Here is a 15,494-nt window from a genome sequence, read left to right on the forward strand (position 1 = left end):
TCGGTCTTTCTGTAAGAAAATCTTATAATTTTACTTGTTTTCTTCCCCTATTCAATGTTGTTGTTGTTATCGATATACCAACCATTCAAAGTATAAGATCAAAGTTGAAATATCGAAAGAAATTTCCATGTATCTGTGGTAAGTTTATTTTTTTTTTACCTGTGCAAAATCATCAACTTACCAAACCAACAGGTATTTGATGAATACAAAATGAAAAGATGGATTAGACATAAGTTCCACAAAGGTATACACACTTTACCACCAGCTTAAACAATCATTAAATGGAGGAGAAATCACAAAACTCAGGTAGGAGAAATAAAATATTATACACACCTCGATGGTGTCTTGTATTTCACCATAGTCACACGTATAGGTGCAGCTCACACAAATTGCCCCTACTTTTTGTGAATGATCTTAAAGAAATTGGCAATTCCAAAAGATTCGGGTGGGAGATTTTTTTAACTCGCGTTACGTATGGCTTAATAAATAGAACTTCATCCTACTAGCCAACACCTAGTGCAAGCGTGGCTGTGTATTGAGCAACTACAGCTGTCTCGTTTACAGCAGATTTATACACACGGACACCTCCGTTAAGGATATCGTTTTTCATATGTAAATTTAAAAACAAAAAAAGAACTAAATTTTTTTACTAAAAAAAATACTTTCTTATTTCTTTTTTTAATTTTGACAGAAAGTACAGTAAGCACATACGCAAGATGGCGCGTGTGTTGCCGCTTTTAAGTGTGTTTTTTATTTGTTTAGCACTTGGTAAGTATTTTTTTATATAATTATCTAATTTTTAATATTATAGTGTTGTTAAAGAAGTAAAAGTGACAAGTGAAAAATTTTTTGTTCAAATAGTGACAGTTTTTGTTTTTTATTTTCTTTAATTGAGTGCCGGCTCGTAACGGCTTAAAAAAAAGAAAGAGAGAGAGAGAGACTTTTGTTTTTTACACACCAAATGAAAAACTTGTTGGAAAGTTGCATTACATTGAATTTGCGTTGCGTAATAATTTGCGGATATTTTTGTATTTTATTTTCATCAAAGTGAAAGAGTAGGAAGTTCAGCTCATTTTCACTTCCCTCATAATATACGAATGTACGTGTGTGAAAATCGATTCGATATTCACCAGTGAAATGTTTGCAATAAAATTATAATAACAAGTCTTCTCAAGTGTCAACGTGGCATAAGAGAGTGTACAATTTTTAGGGTGGATACACAAGCCGAGCTGTATACTACTCCCACTACTACTTTTTTGTTCCATCATTTAAATCAAGTTCTATTCACAATTACAAATTTATAGCAACAAGTGCAATTCATCAAGTGGAATAAATTCAAGGTTTTTTTCTTTGACATCTTCTTGTCAATTAATTCACTATAGATTCTCTTCTCTTGTGTGTGGTTAAATAAAAAGAAAACATGTTTTTTTAATATAAATGCAAAAAAATCAAACAAGTCAACCCAACCATTCACTTTTAGTCAACGAATGCAATGTAATATAATTGGATGCAGTTGCTATGGAATAAGAGGTGGAGTGGCGACTCTTAGACTGTTCGAGAACTTTTTTTTTGTGTATAGAAAACAAGAATTCTGCAAACTTTATTGAGATTATCGACAACAGGTGTCAGATACTAATGGTCCAGTCACGATGTTTGAATTCAGATAACGATTTTTTTTTGTTCGGATAAAATAAATCAGTTTGCAATTTATTCCACTAATTGAGGTTTTACTTTTTATAGTTGATCGGGTTTTATTTTTATTTTATTTTTGTTTGCTGCAATTTATTTTTATGGGTGTTTTTATCGACATCGAGTTTCTTTTACATGAACTATAAAAATATTTAATCCTGGAACGCGTTTTTGAATTACTTGTCAGCGAGTTTTGTTTGGTTACTAATTTTAAGTACGCCATTTAGAATAAACGGAACCAAGTATTTTTATTCATTTACTTAATGCGTCATTATTTTTTTATTTAATTTAAATAAAACGAAAATAGAACGATAAAAACTTAGTAAAGAATAAACTTTTAAACTTAAGAAAAGCGGGAAAATTCAAGATGTAGTAATTTGAATACTTTTAGAGTTCTAACTAACCAAGTGTCAAAAATGTTCAGTAGACTAAGATCTAAACTCGATTTAGCTCCAATTAATTCACATAATTCCTTTTGTTCAACAGTTCTTTTAAGTCGGTGGTTAAAACCGTCGCTTATTATTAATTAGAATTTTGACAGCTGTCAGATTGTTGTTTATAGATAACGCAATTATTGAATGGTTGATACCATGCTTAAAAACAAATAGCCCTCTTTCATCTTACTTAATAGTCTGGTGAATATTTATTAACCCTGATTTTTGGCAAAAAAAAATCTACTACGTTACATGACGTAACATCACATGTTATTTACATATTCGCATGTCAAAAATATATTTGTTATTCAAAAATAACAATAAAACCTTTTTTTTAAATAGGAAAAGCTTGTATTATGTAAATTCTATTAGCCATTCATTACAAATGGATGCTTACCACGATACTAAATAGTGGCTATACCTTACCTCATAGCATCTTAAAAGTGGGACATTAATTTCGATTTCATCTTCTTCATCATCATCATGATCATCATCTGTGATCAGATTCGATTTCATCTTTTACGCGTAGTTTAGAGTTTGGTTTGGTCGGTGTGGATTTTATATATTTTATTGATTCGAAAGTGGGTTAACACGATCGAGTCGTAGTAGATAGATGATGAAGAAGAAGAAGATGAAAATCAAGTTTGTTCACTCAGTGGTTATTTAATAGGTTGTTTTTATTTTTACTTTATTTTATGACTGCCACCACTATGGCGATGTTATGTGTAGTCAAACTGGAAGTTTTATTTTAATGTTTTATAAATTTCGCTTTCATTTGAATATGCAATGAGCGAATCAGGGATTAAGTAACTTGTTTTTATAACTTTGGAGCAAATAATGATAATAAATATCAGGCAAGTTTTATTTTTATTGATAAAAAAAGCAAAAGTGGATTTATTGGAATGTAAATTTTGCAGGTGGATTTATTTTTTCGTAGAACTATGCGGAAATTTATTCAATTGCTATGCAGACCAGACATATTTTAAATGTCAGCAAGATATTTAGCATAGAAATTGTTTTTTTTTTTTTTCTTGTATTAAGTGATTGTTCTGTATCATCTTCTATATGGATCCTATAACAATTCTATAAGAATTCATTGTCACTCTTATTTAGGACATCTTCTAATGTCACTTTGACATTTGTTTCAACACTTTAAAATGTACTGTCAAACTTTACTTTATAATTTGACAACTAATCATTTATCATTTTATTTCTTTTAAATTTACAGTCTCTGCTGAGCGAGTTAAACGTCAAGATGACAACGAAAAACCCGATGACAATCAAATCGAAGAACTTTGCCAGGACAGGCCTGGAGATGAATACTTCCGTTTGTCAACTGACGGTGATTGTCGTGATGTCGTAAGGTATGTCTGACAACTATATTTTTTTTATAATAATTTTCAAAATTTAAAAACAAAATTGCATTATACACAAGAGAAAACACAACTAAAAAAAAAGAAAAACAAAATTTAAATATTTAAATTTCCTTAAATTCCAATTTAAAAAAAAATTAAAAACACACTAAAATTATTATATATACAAAAAAATAAAACAGATGCGACAATGCCGGTGAAAATGGCATTACTCGACTTGCAACTGTAAAATGCCCAGCAGGTTTAGGTTTTGACGTTATTCGTCAGACATGTGACTGGAAGACAAATGTCAAAAACTGTGATAAACTTGAAAGTAAGTTTTTTGTGTTGTGGCATGTCAAAAAAAATGTCTTTTCATGTCATCCTGTGAAACTTTTTCCCCACATTTCTATGTTCTGCTATGCCTGTACTTTTTTTATAATTTTTATTATTCTACTATTTCCTGTGAAGTTTTTTTCTTTGGAATGCATTTTACAAAAAAAAATACAACAAAACAAAATATATATAAATACTATACATAAATACATTACATGTCTACTTTCCTATTTGTGACTAACAAAAATACAATATACCTCTTACAAAAAAAAAAAACAGTACAAAAATATTTGGTCTGGCAACGATGTTTGTTTTAGTTTTATACTTAAAATTTGTTTCAAGTCCTCTCAAACAATTTTATGTTTTCTGGATCATCGTTATTTTTTTTTAGGACAAATATGTTTTTAAATTATTTTTTTTTTTATAAATAAATTAAAATCAAAATTAACAACTAAATAAACAAAAAAATCGAAACATAATTTAGATGTACAAGATCTGGACTGAAACAAATCACATGCCCATCCGGCTTATCTTTTGATATTATCAAACAGACCTGTGACTGGAAGGCTAAAGTAACAAACTGCGATGAAAAAGAAAGTAAGTCTCAAACCAAAGTTTCAAAAAAAAACCTCAAAGATCAGAGTCAACGACACTAAAAAAATTAAAACTAAAGAACCACAAAAACGATGTAGAAAAATTAGTAAAAAGAAACAAAAATGCCTTAAATATTGGTTTGGGATTGAACAAGATTAAAAATTGTAAATATTTTTGTTTTAATTCACGAATAATTGCCATCCAATTGAAGCTTTATGATGTAACGACGCGAAGAAAAATAGTTTTTGTTCCTTACTAACGAACCTCTTTCTTATATTTCTCTCTCCTCTCTAACCTCTTTCCTTCTCTAAAAAAAAATATTACCATTTGAAAGTAAAAATAACACCCTGTATTTGTAATCTAACCATTATAAATCCTTCTTACCGTTGCTGAGAAATCTCATGTGGAACGTAAGTTCCAAACTTACATTCCACAAGAGATATCTCAGAAACCACTTACAATAACTTAATTTTTTTTTCTATTCTGCATGCTCTATTTTTCAATCTCATAGTATCTAACTCAAATTTATTTTAAAAGCTTATAATTAAATGGTTAATTTAAAGTTTGTGTACTAACATCTTTTTATGGTATCTATTTGAATTTCATTTAATCACCAGCAAAAATCACGCTTGATCCATCCTCCACTCTGATCCTTTTCACACCCATTAATATACCGACTAAAAAAATTCTAATCACCAATATTTTTATTTCAATAATTTAGAACCACGCAAAGCTCTGCCAATCTTCAAGACTGACGAGCCCATCTGTCCAGATGGTAAATTGTCTTGTGGAGATGGTGAGTGTTTGTCAAAGGACTTGTTCTGTAACGGTAAACCCGACTGCAAAGATGAATCTGACGAAAACGCTTGCTGTAAGTTACACAAAAAAAAACACCCTGTGCACAATCCACAACTAACATGCTCTATTTAATCCATCTGTTTAGCTGTTGATGATGATCCAAACCGTGCTCCCGAATGTGACACAACTCAGTGTGTTTTACCTGAATGTTTCTGTTCTGCTGATGGTACTCGCATTCCCGGTGCCATTGAACCCCAACAAGTTCCACAGATGGTGACCATCACCTTCAACGGTGCCGTCAATGTTGACAACGTCGATTTGTACGAAGAAATCTTCAATGGACAACGTCAAAACCCCAACGGTTGCTCGATCAAGGGTACCTTCTTCGTCTCCCACAAATACACCAACTACTCAGCTGTCCAAGACCTTCACCGTCGTGGTCATGAAATTTCAGTCTTCTCCCTTACCCACAAGGATGACCCAAACTACTGGACCCACGGTACATACGATGATTGGCTCGCTGAAATGGCCGGTTCCCGTTTGATCGCCGAACGTTTCGCTAACATTACCGATGGTTCAATTATTGGAGTTCGTGCCCCATACCTCCGTGTCGGTGGCAACAAGCAATTCGAGATGATGGCTGATCAATTCTTTGTCTATGATGCTTCAATCACTGCTTCTTTGGGACGTGTCCCAATCTGGCCATACACTTTGTATTACCGCATGCCACATAAGTGCAACGGTAACGCCCACAACTGCCCATCCCGTAGCCATGCTGTCTGGGAAATGGTCATGAACGAATTGGATCGTCGTGATGATCCCTCATTTGATGAATCTCTTCCCGGTTGTCACATGGTCGATTCATGCTCAAACATCGCTTCCGGAGATCAATTCGGTCGTCTTCTGCGTCACAACTTCAACCGTCACTACAATAGCAACCGTGCTCCATTGGGTCTTCACTTCCACGCTTCATGGTTGAAATCTAAGAAGGAATACAAGGATGAGTTAATCAAGTTCATCGAAGAGATGTTGGGACGCAACGATGTGTTCTTTGTCACCAACATGCAAGTCATCCAATGGATGCAAAACCCAACTGAGCTCAACTCGCTAAGAGACTTCCAAGAATGGAAGGAGAAGTGCGATGTTAAGGGACAACCCTACTGTTCGCTGCCAAATGCCTGCCCATTAACCACCCGGGAGTTGCCAGGTGAAACTCTGCGTTTGTTCACTTGCATGGAGTGCCCTAACAATTATCCATGGATTTTGGATCCAACTGGTGATGGCTTCTCAGTTTAAGGAAAAAAAAAAGAAGAGGAGTTATAGCTTCTTTGTTTTTATAAATTAGCAGTTATTCCACCAAGAGAGTCTGATCTTTATATTTTTTTTTTTTTTTTATTATTTTTTATTATTTCTAATATTTTTTATATTTTTTATTTTAATTTCTGTTCTACGTGGTTATAAGTGTACGATTTTTATAAAATTCAACTACACGTCTATGTTTAACTATTTTTTCTTTTTTTTCTGACATTCTATATTTCTTTTTCTCATTTTCTGTTCGTCTTTTCTTTTCCTTTATTTTCTTTTTTTTATAATTTCTGTTTTATTTTACTTTCTCTTATAATTGACCTGATGAAAACTCAATTTTTTTGTTTAACTTTAATATACTTTGTTGTGTCTCTTTTTTTTTAATGATAAGTGATATTCTGTGTTTAATATTTTTTTGTGTTTTATAAGAGAATGATTAAAAAAAAAGCAAGAAACCAATTCGACGTAAATTAGTTATGTTAATAATTTTTGTAATAGGAAAAGCAAACAACGCTACAAATACTTTAAAAAAAATAAAAACAAACAAAAAAAAAACATAGATACAAATTGTTTTATTTATTTTATTATTTTTCTTATAATTAAATTGGATAATTTTAGCTACGATTATTATTTTGTTTTTACTTCAAAAAATTAAATTTAAACATGAACAAAACAATAAAGCATAGTTGGGGGACGGTCCATCGTCACTGGTCGTTTACTTTTTAAATTCCACTTATTATGTAATTGTTCAAAATTCACATTGACTTTTCAATGATGCCAAATGATGCAATTCGTTAATTAATTAAAATGTGCAAGGAAAATTAAAATAACTTGATTATTGTTTTGAGTGATATTGAAGTGGATTATTACAGAATTTCTATAAGAATTTGTTAAAACATTTTACTTAAACGCTTTGTTTAAATTTAAAACAAAATTATGTTGCTTTAATATTTGTTATCTTAATGACACTCGGCAAAATTATTCATTTCCAAAATGATTGAACTATAAAAAAAAAAAATATAAAATCATTTGGCATACAATTTGAATACATATTTGAAAATTCGTTCCAAAGATTCTTATAGCTATCACCCTTTAAATCCAATGTAAATTCAGTTTAATAGAAAAAATAACACCTATCTATGCTTATGGGTGCTTATGACCACAAAAATATTTTAACAAAAAAACGCGTCCAAATCACCTTTGAGACGCCTCCAAAAAAGCTTCCAAAACGCATCCGAGACAGTTCCACATTGCTTGCAAGCCGCGTCTATAACGCGACTGAATCGCATCTAAATCGCTTCAAAAACACGTCCGAGACGCGTCAAAAGGGCGTCTAGAACGCGTCCAAAACGCGTACAAAACGCGTCCAAAACGCGTCCAAAACGCGTCCAAAATGTGTCCAAAACGCGTCCAAAACGCGTACAAAACGAGTCCAAAACGCGTCCGAAACGCGTCTTAAACGCATCCAAAATGCGTCCAAAACGCGTCTAAAACGCGTACAAAACGCTACCGAAACGCGTCCAAAACGCGTACGAACCCTTTCGAAACGCAACTAAATACTTGCATAACTTCAGATTTTCTTTTTTTTTATATTCTTTTTATCAAGTTTAATAAAAGATCAAACTCCAGAATACCAATTCTGTATAAATGATCTGAGCTGCGTTCTTTTTCTAACAATAGTCAACTATCGTTGTTATTTCAAAAAATATTGTTGATGTGTCATTGTTAGAAATTGTTGGGTTTTTTACAAATCATTTAGGAACGATTTATTGTTAGATATTGTTAAACTGTCAAACCACCAAAAAAAAAATTGTTTCGAGAATATTTTTATTTCCATAATTATAACAAAAATCATGTTTTTTTAGTCAAAATAAATTTTCTCTCATCATAAAATTACAAAACTCTGTTTTTATTTCAATTTTTTTCCGCTTATTTCCAAAAGAAAAAAATCTTTAGGTTGGTTTTGTAAACAAAACATCCACTTTGACACATCAACAATCTCATGAGTGTTTAACTCATATCATGGAGGTGAGGTGGAAATAGTTACGATTTGTAACTATTTGACACTTCAAAACGAGTTTAGGAACGATGTTCATCTGTCAAATAGTTACAAATCGTAACTATTTTGTAGTTTAGGAACGACAAAAGTTAACGATAGTTAACAATAGTTAACTATTGTTAGAAAAAGAACGCACCTCTGTAATGCGATCCACTTCTTGTTATTCCTTTTTTTAATACCAGTAAGTTCAAAATGTAACGTATTTTAAAAAGCGCCATCTATTAATTTCATTCAAATGCAAAATAACGTTTATTTACGTTCCACAAAACTCAACGAAAGCACCTGTCACCATACACAAAAAATACATGTCAACAAAAGAAACGTCAGTGTAAAAAGAAAACAAAATAAAAAAACATTCAACTTTAATTTTTCTCAAAAGAAAATAATTAATTTTTCTGTGATAAAAAAAGGTAAATTATCTCCTAATTTCTGATGGATAATCAAAGTTCTGGAGCAACTGGACCAAGCCTGAGTCAGTATTTTGCAAATGATCCGCCAAGTTTTTTTGATGAATTAGCTGCTAAAGAGAAACAACAAAAAAATGGTAGAAAACTCTGTTTTTGATTTGTTTTTATTTTTCTATAATTTCTTATTTCAATCTTCAACTTGTTTTTTTTTTTTAAGAAAACGTATCTCTAATGTCCGCAACTTTTAATGGATCATTCAAAACACCAGAATATATTGAAACTGGTGAAATTGAAGATGACCTCAAAGTTCCCGACGAAGTGCGCAATTTCTGGGAACCACCATTCACTGAACCTGGCATTCCGCCACATTTAACAATGCCTGGTGTCATGTCACCTAATGATTTGGTAAAAATAGTTTTAATTGATTCTAGCAATTAGATGTCTTTACTTTGTTTATATAGCCTGATCCCATTCGTGAAGCTGTCCTTATCCATTTAGGAGAATCGGAACTTTCACAAAGAAAGATTTTGCGTGCTGACGATGTCACTCAGGACGAACGAGGTTTGAGAAACCTTATTGTCTCTGGATGCTATCGCTCTGCAGTCAACTTGACTGGCAGGCTGTTAACTATTTATGGACAAGGTAAGAGAGATCTTCAAGAATTCTAAAAAATCTTTAACTTTCCTTTACTTAGGATATGGACGTGCTGGACAACCAGCAAAGAACACTCCACATTCTCTACAGCTTTGGTTCACTAGATTAGCTCTCTTGGCCAAGCTTGGGCAGTACGAACTTCTTCAATCGGAAGCTGAAGCATTCGATCATCTAACTCGTCCAGATGTCTACTATGAAGTGAGTTTCTTTTTTACTCTTGCGATATAGGTACCCATTTCAATTTTCCCGATCTGGATTTTTCGGTAGAATTACCCCTCTTTTACTAACACTACTATGCATCATTATTGGTATCCATCTGTTTGACAAGTTTTTGTTTGATAATAATTTTCTTCAGTTTTAAAAACAGAATTAAAATAGTCTTGAATTCAAATGGATGCAGTTTAAAGTGAATAAATTTATTCGTCTAGCTCATCTTTAGACAAAATAAAATAAACGTTTGAGTCAATATTTTGACAACTGCGATTGCTGCCTGGTTCACAGACAGGGATGCCATTGGGCACGTTCAAAAACAGCTATCGGATAGGCTATCTGGGATATCCCCGTATATACCCGTATCTGGAATATCTCTTTGAACGAAAAGCTATCCAGATAGCTTGCCAAAGCAGCTACAAAAAAAAATGAAAATATTGAAAAGAGGAAATTGTTTCTGTTGAGCAAATTCCTGTTTTTTTATTGTTGCATAGTACTTGCAGAATCGATTTAACTTTAATTCTTGCAAATTTATTTTATTTTCAAGCTGAATAATCGCGCGAATAGAAATCAAAATAAAAAATAGCCAAATATTTATCAGCTCATCACTCGAATACCTGAGGTATACCAAAAATTCTCGGATACCTTCAGATTATTTTTTGACAAAAAATGGTTCGTTTCTTTGCTATTTTTTAACACTGTTTACAACAACAAAAAGCTATCCGATAGCTTTATGTTAACTGTTTGAACGTGCCCATTCTAGCGACTTTGTCGCTAGATCTAGCGACATTTCAACTTCTTCCTCGACAAAAAATATTTTGATGTCGCTGGGTTATTTCTAGCGGCTTTTGAAGCCAAGCATTTCTGAGTTGTGAAACGTACCTAAATACTATTTTTATTACATAACAGCACTGGTAATTGTACATCCCTGGCATTTAAATTTTATATATTTTAAATAAAACCAGAAATAAATTATCAACAAAAACTTTAAATTCTATTATTCTTATTCGAAATCAGCTTAAATTACTTAACAAAAACTGTCATACCTATGAACTACCATAAATCGTTTTAAAAACAAATGTATTTAAAAATAATGCTGTTGAAGTTCTTGCAACTGAGAATATTGAAGAAATCCATAGTGATCTTTTTGTATGTGATTTATTCCAAAAGATTTAAGAATTATCTAGATATCTAAATACCTATTAACAATGAGACTGAATTATTTTTTGTTTTACCTTTGTTTGTTTTTTGTTACTCTAGCCCTATGTTTGTTTGTTAAATAGCTTTGAATTTTTGAAAAAAAAAATAAAGTTATTCAAAAATAAATTTTTGTTGAGCTTTACAATTTTTTTTCCAGCGACTTCTAGTGACTTTTTGTCTCCAGAATTTAAACCAATCTAGCGACTTTTAGGGGTTTTCGAATTTTTTTTTTTTAAATCCAAAAATTATTTTTTTTCGAAATTTTTTTTTTTTGTTTTATATTTAAATTATATAAATGCTTCATCACAAAAAGTTTCGTTTAAATCGAATAAGCAGCTTCGGAGATAATCGGATTTGAGAAAAAAACGGTTCTATGGCAGGTACCGTTAATAATGATTTAAAAAAAAAAGTTTTTAATTAGAAGATAGACCTTGTCTTAAAACTAACATTTAAATTTTTTAAACAAAATCGTTGGAGCCGTTTTCGAGCAATTTCAACTTGACTAAAACCGGTATATGACAAGTACCGTTATTTTTGGTCCAAAAAAATTAATTCCAAAAACCCCTCTGGAGAGTCGCCAAATAACGCTACATACCAAGTTTGACATTAATCGGTCCATCCGTTTAGGCTGTAGCTCCTTATACAGACAGACAGACGGACTTCCGGGACCCACTTTTTTGGCATTCTCTACCATCGTAATGTCATGGAAAAATGTTATCTCAACTTTTTTTTTTGTACGAATGCATAACTTGATATATAGTACCTACCTATATCGCAAGTAAAAATCAATTTATAGATCAAAATATAAATTTACCAAACGAAAACCCCATAAGTGCATCCCTATTTTCAGTCACTATAATAAAATGATTTAGATTTAGACCAAAATTTATTTACTATAGTATTGAACATGAAATAAGCTTGTAACGTAATTCTTGATCTATATAAATGGATGTATAAAAAAGATTTTTAAACCAGTACCTGATGATTACGGTGACCATTTGTCCCGGTTTACCCGGGACTGTCCCGTTTTTTTACAGCTTGTCTCGGGTTTTTATTTAAGAAACCCGGGACGTATAAGTGTCCCGTATTTTGTAATTTGTCCCGTATTTGCACATTCTCTTATTTGTTTTATTCAAAATTTTAAAAACTTTGTACGACAAACAGGAAAACAGTGGTTGGAAATGAATACTTTTCTAATTTTTCGGATAAAGTACGCTGCTGAACTAAAACAAAAAAATTTCTAAGTAGGTATTTATTCAAAGTCAAAAAACTCTTTTGGATCAAGAAAAATTACCTGGACAGTTGAATGTGAGTGACAAATGATTGAAAACTCTCCAAATATTCAAGCACAGGTAAGAATTTCGTTGGTTAAGCTGCGTAATGTGCAACGAAAAGCAAAATTTTCGTTTACGAAATACGACTTCGTTGTGCTGGTTTTATATGAAAATTTTCGGTTCGCCTCTAGACTAGGCTTAGTTTTTAAAATGGAAGAAAGTTTAATTAAAGATTATACAATTTAAAAATCATTTAAAACAAAATTTTTATGTTAAAAAACAGCTCTTACGATTTTATTTGAGAAAATATTTTTTTAGAAGTTATTAACAGTAAGTAACTATTATAAAACCGCTTTCTTTCTTAGATTTCGTAAAAATCATTTAAATCTTGATATCAAAATAAGGAAAAATATATGAGAAGTCTTTTTAAAAAATTTAATTTTTTGTATATTTTTTTTTGAAAATCAATATTTATTTTCAAAATGATCTAACGAATTTTTTATCTATCTCGGGTTTCGCTTCTAGAAATATGGTCACCGTACTGATGATATACGTGCTAGCAAGTAGTACTTACCTTTTAAATTTGGGTGTAAGAACGTATTAGCAATGGTTTTTTTTGAAAATGTACCTTCTCTCCTCTATTCTAATTTCAAATATCCCAAAGATATTTAACTGACTTCAAAAAAAGGGAAGTTTTCAATTCGACTGTATTTTTTTGGTTATGTTTGTTACTTCAGAAATTTCCACTGGTAAACCAATTTTGATTTACTTTGATACTTTAATTTGGTCCAGTTCTGACTATGACATCTATGAGAAAGAGGTCGGTTTTTGTTTTCTTTGTTAAAATATATTATTAATGTGAACCCCTTACCGCATGATTTTTTTTTTGCGTGAAAAAAATATATATGGTAGATTATGTTAAATAAAAAGACATGTGTTTCAGGAATTTTCAATTTTTTGAGTAAAAGTTGGAAAATTTTGGGTTTTCCGGGTTGGATCATATTTGGCACATTGAGCAGAAAACGAACAAAAAAATTTAAATTAAATTAATTATACGTAAAAACTACGCGCTGGAACTGTATGAGTCTCAATAAAATAGATTAAGGGGCCTTTTAATCTATTTTAAATTAAATTTATAACATTCCGCACGTAAACGTTAAAAAAAAAAACGAGTATAGATAAGAAGAAAAAAAGAGAATTTGTTCCCTTGTTGCATCATGGCTCATATATGGACCAACAGGAGAGAACATTTCTGCACGGTGGCTCATATATGATCCATTCACTTATTGCCACTTTCAAATGACTAAAACTTGGTAAATGTAAAAACAAATTTATTAGTAATAATAATCACATTATATCCTTTATTGGCATATTTTTTTAAAAGTTCTTACTCATTGTTTTATATTTTTTATTCAATTTTCAATTTTTCAAATATGCTTCGCCTGCCTATCACCAGTTTGGCCACTTTAGCGGATAATTATGCTCGCCCGAATCATTATAGATGGCGTTTTATAATGATATTTAGGGGCCTTATATTACTTAATTCGAAAAGTATAAACAAAACTAGATTTTTTTTTTAAACTTTAAAGTATTAATGCTTTTTATGGTTTGGCTCATATATGAGCCACTGTGCGGTAAAGGGTTAAGATTAACTGCAATCAAACCGGCCAAGCTTTTTATCAGATGACATTCTGAATTTTATCTGACGACACTGAAAGTTAGCCATTAATGAATTACGGATGAAAAGCATATAAATTTAATATGTTTTTGTTCAAAAGTAAACATTGTCTTCCAAATATCAAACAGTGTTTTCCATGTGTAATAGGGTTTTTTGGTTTTAGATGTTGATTAGTAGTTTCTAGAAAATGGCATACCAATTGGCAATTTTATTTAAAAACTTTTTTTTTCAAAAAATTATTTATAAAAAATTATTTTTTTATAAAACGGCTCTAACGATTTTGAATTTTTTTTTTTCTAAAAATGTATATCAATTAAAGAAATTAAATTGCATTCTTGTTTTGAAACTTAATATAATTTTACATGTTGTTTTTTTCTTTTGGAAAACGACTTTTTTTCATATACATAATAAACATTTCTATATAAAAACTCTTAAACATTTTAGCAACTTGAGCCCTAAGAGCGAGTTCTGGCGAGCCAGTCATGCATTTTATTTCTTAATCTATTCTTAACTGGTCTATCCGAAAATATCTATTTTCAGTTCCATCCAGACATGTACAATGGAAAGAAAGGATCGATGGCTTGTTTCTCATTCCGTTTACTTCTGGCCGAACTTCCTGTGTATTTTGGAAATGCCCAGGAAGCTCTGGACAAACTTTCGGAGCTATATGCTATTTGCAATGAAATAAAAAAGTATTTTAAAGATGACGTCACTGCCTGTGCATTTTGGAGACGGAGAGAAATTAGAGTTATTCATTCGATTGTGAATTGTGCTATAATGGTATGTAGTCTTTGTTTCATTCATCATTTTTACTAAATTGGATTCTCTTCAAGATGCGCAAGTTTAACCTGATTGATGATATAATTCGTGACATGATATTAGAGGAGACCACATTGACCAAGGAAGATCGTAGATCATTATTTTCAGCTTGGGGACGGATTTATTTACAAATTGGTGATATTTTTGGAGCTGAACAAAAATTTGCTGAGGCTAGGCGTCTTAAAGAAACGTGAGAAACTTCCTTCTCATAAAACTCAAACTTTTACATTTTGTTCTATTTTCTAGCAATTCTTCACCAGATCTTCGTGATTTTGTTGATAAAGGTCTCATAGCTGTGGCTAAAAATGACTTTCAAGAAGCTTATTTGCTCTTTCAGAAAGCTCTTCAAATTGAATCTGGCAACACAATGATTCTTAACAATATGGGTGTGTGTCTGCTCTATGGTGGAAAGTTGAAAGATGCAATTAATCTTTTTGAACGTGCAATCAATTTAAATCCTCAAAAGTCGTTAAACGAAAGTTTGCTGGTCAACTTGTCGACTTTATATGAATTGGAGTCTTACAATTCAGCCAATAAGAAGTTGAATCTTTTGAAGCTGGTTAATAAGTTTAAACCGGACTTGAATATAAGTTTAGAGTTTTGTTTGAAGTTACAAGGGTCGTAAGTTTATGTAAAGATGAAGACAAATATGTTGAAAATAAAAATGATATATCCACGAAGCATA

At 31.4% G+C, this 15,494-nt stretch overlaps 2 protein-coding genes across 3 annotated transcripts; both read left to right on the forward strand.

Annotated features, from left to right (window-relative positions):
• The first annotated feature begins 483 nt into the window (after nucleotides 1-483).
• On the forward strand, nucleotides 484-7,044 carry LOC129919663 (chitin deacetylase 1). Of its 2 annotated transcripts, none has more exons than XM_056000625.1 (6): nucleotides 484-612; nucleotides 692-768; nucleotides 3,352-3,487; nucleotides 4,296-4,408; nucleotides 5,127-5,276; nucleotides 5,349-7,044. In XM_056000625.1, the coding sequence occupies exons 2-6, from the start codon at nucleotides 717-719 to the stop codon at nucleotides 6,497-6,499; spliced, it is 1,602 nt and encodes a 533-aa protein (XP_055856600.1). In that variant the 5' UTR covers nucleotides 484-612; nucleotides 692-716; the 3' UTR covers nucleotides 6,500-7,044. The 2 variants fall into 2 exon arrangements, with proteins under 2 accessions (XP_055856600.1, XP_055856599.1); XM_056000624.1 differs by lacking the exon at nucleotides 4,296-4,408 and adding an exon at nucleotides 3,679-3,809 and having other exon boundaries at nucleotides 5,349-7,043.
• A 1,837-nt stretch (nucleotides 7,045-8,881) lies between these two features.
• LOC129919666 (trafficking protein particle complex subunit 12) lies at nucleotides 8,882-15,494 on the forward strand. Its single transcript, XM_056000632.1, has 7 exons — nucleotides 8,882-9,111; nucleotides 9,192-9,379; nucleotides 9,436-9,616; nucleotides 9,669-9,826; nucleotides 14,531-14,770; nucleotides 14,824-14,999; nucleotides 15,056-15,494. Exons 1-7 carry the CDS (start codon nucleotides 9,000-9,002, stop codon nucleotides 15,432-15,434), a joined length of 1,434 nt encoding a protein of 477 aa, XP_055856607.1. The 5' UTR covers nucleotides 8,882-8,999; the 3' UTR covers nucleotides 15,435-15,494.

The sequence above is a fragment of the Episyrphus balteatus genome, chromosome 4 (assembly GCF_945859705.1).
Source record: "Episyrphus balteatus chromosome 4, idEpiBalt1.1, whole genome shotgun sequence".
NCBI classification, from domain to species: domain Eukaryota; kingdom Metazoa; phylum Arthropoda; class Insecta; order Diptera; family Syrphidae; genus Episyrphus; species Episyrphus balteatus.

What these genes read in the sequence shown, in the direction of transcription:
- LOC129919666 (XM_056000632.1), top strand. Translation starts at nt 9,000, where the DNA reads ATGGATAATCAAAGTTCTGGAGCAACTGGACCAAGCCTGAGTCAGTAT. An exon ending in GTTAACTATTTATGGACAAG is followed by an intron (nt 9,617 to 9,668) that starts GTAAGAGAGATC and finishes TCCTTTACTTAG; the next exon opens with GATATGGACGTGCTGGACAA. An exon ending in GCTAGGCGTCTTAAAGAAAC is followed by an intron (nt 15,000 to 15,055) that starts GTGAGAAACTTC and finishes TCTATTTTCTAG; the next exon opens with CAATTCTTCACCAGATCTTC.
- LOC129919663 (XM_056000624.1), top strand. Translation starts at nt 717, where the DNA reads ATGGCGCGTGTGTTGCCGCTTTTAAGTGTGTTTTTTATTTGTTTAGCA. An exon ending in TTTTATTTGTTTAGCACTTG is followed by an intron (nt 769 to 3,351) that starts GTAAGTATTTTT and finishes TTAAATTTACAG; the next exon opens with TCTCTGCTGAGCGAGTTAAA. An exon ending in ATCTGACGAAAACGCTTGCT is followed by an intron (nt 5,277 to 5,348) that starts GTAAGTTACACA and finishes CCATCTGTTTAG; the next exon opens with CTGTTGATGATGATCCAAAC.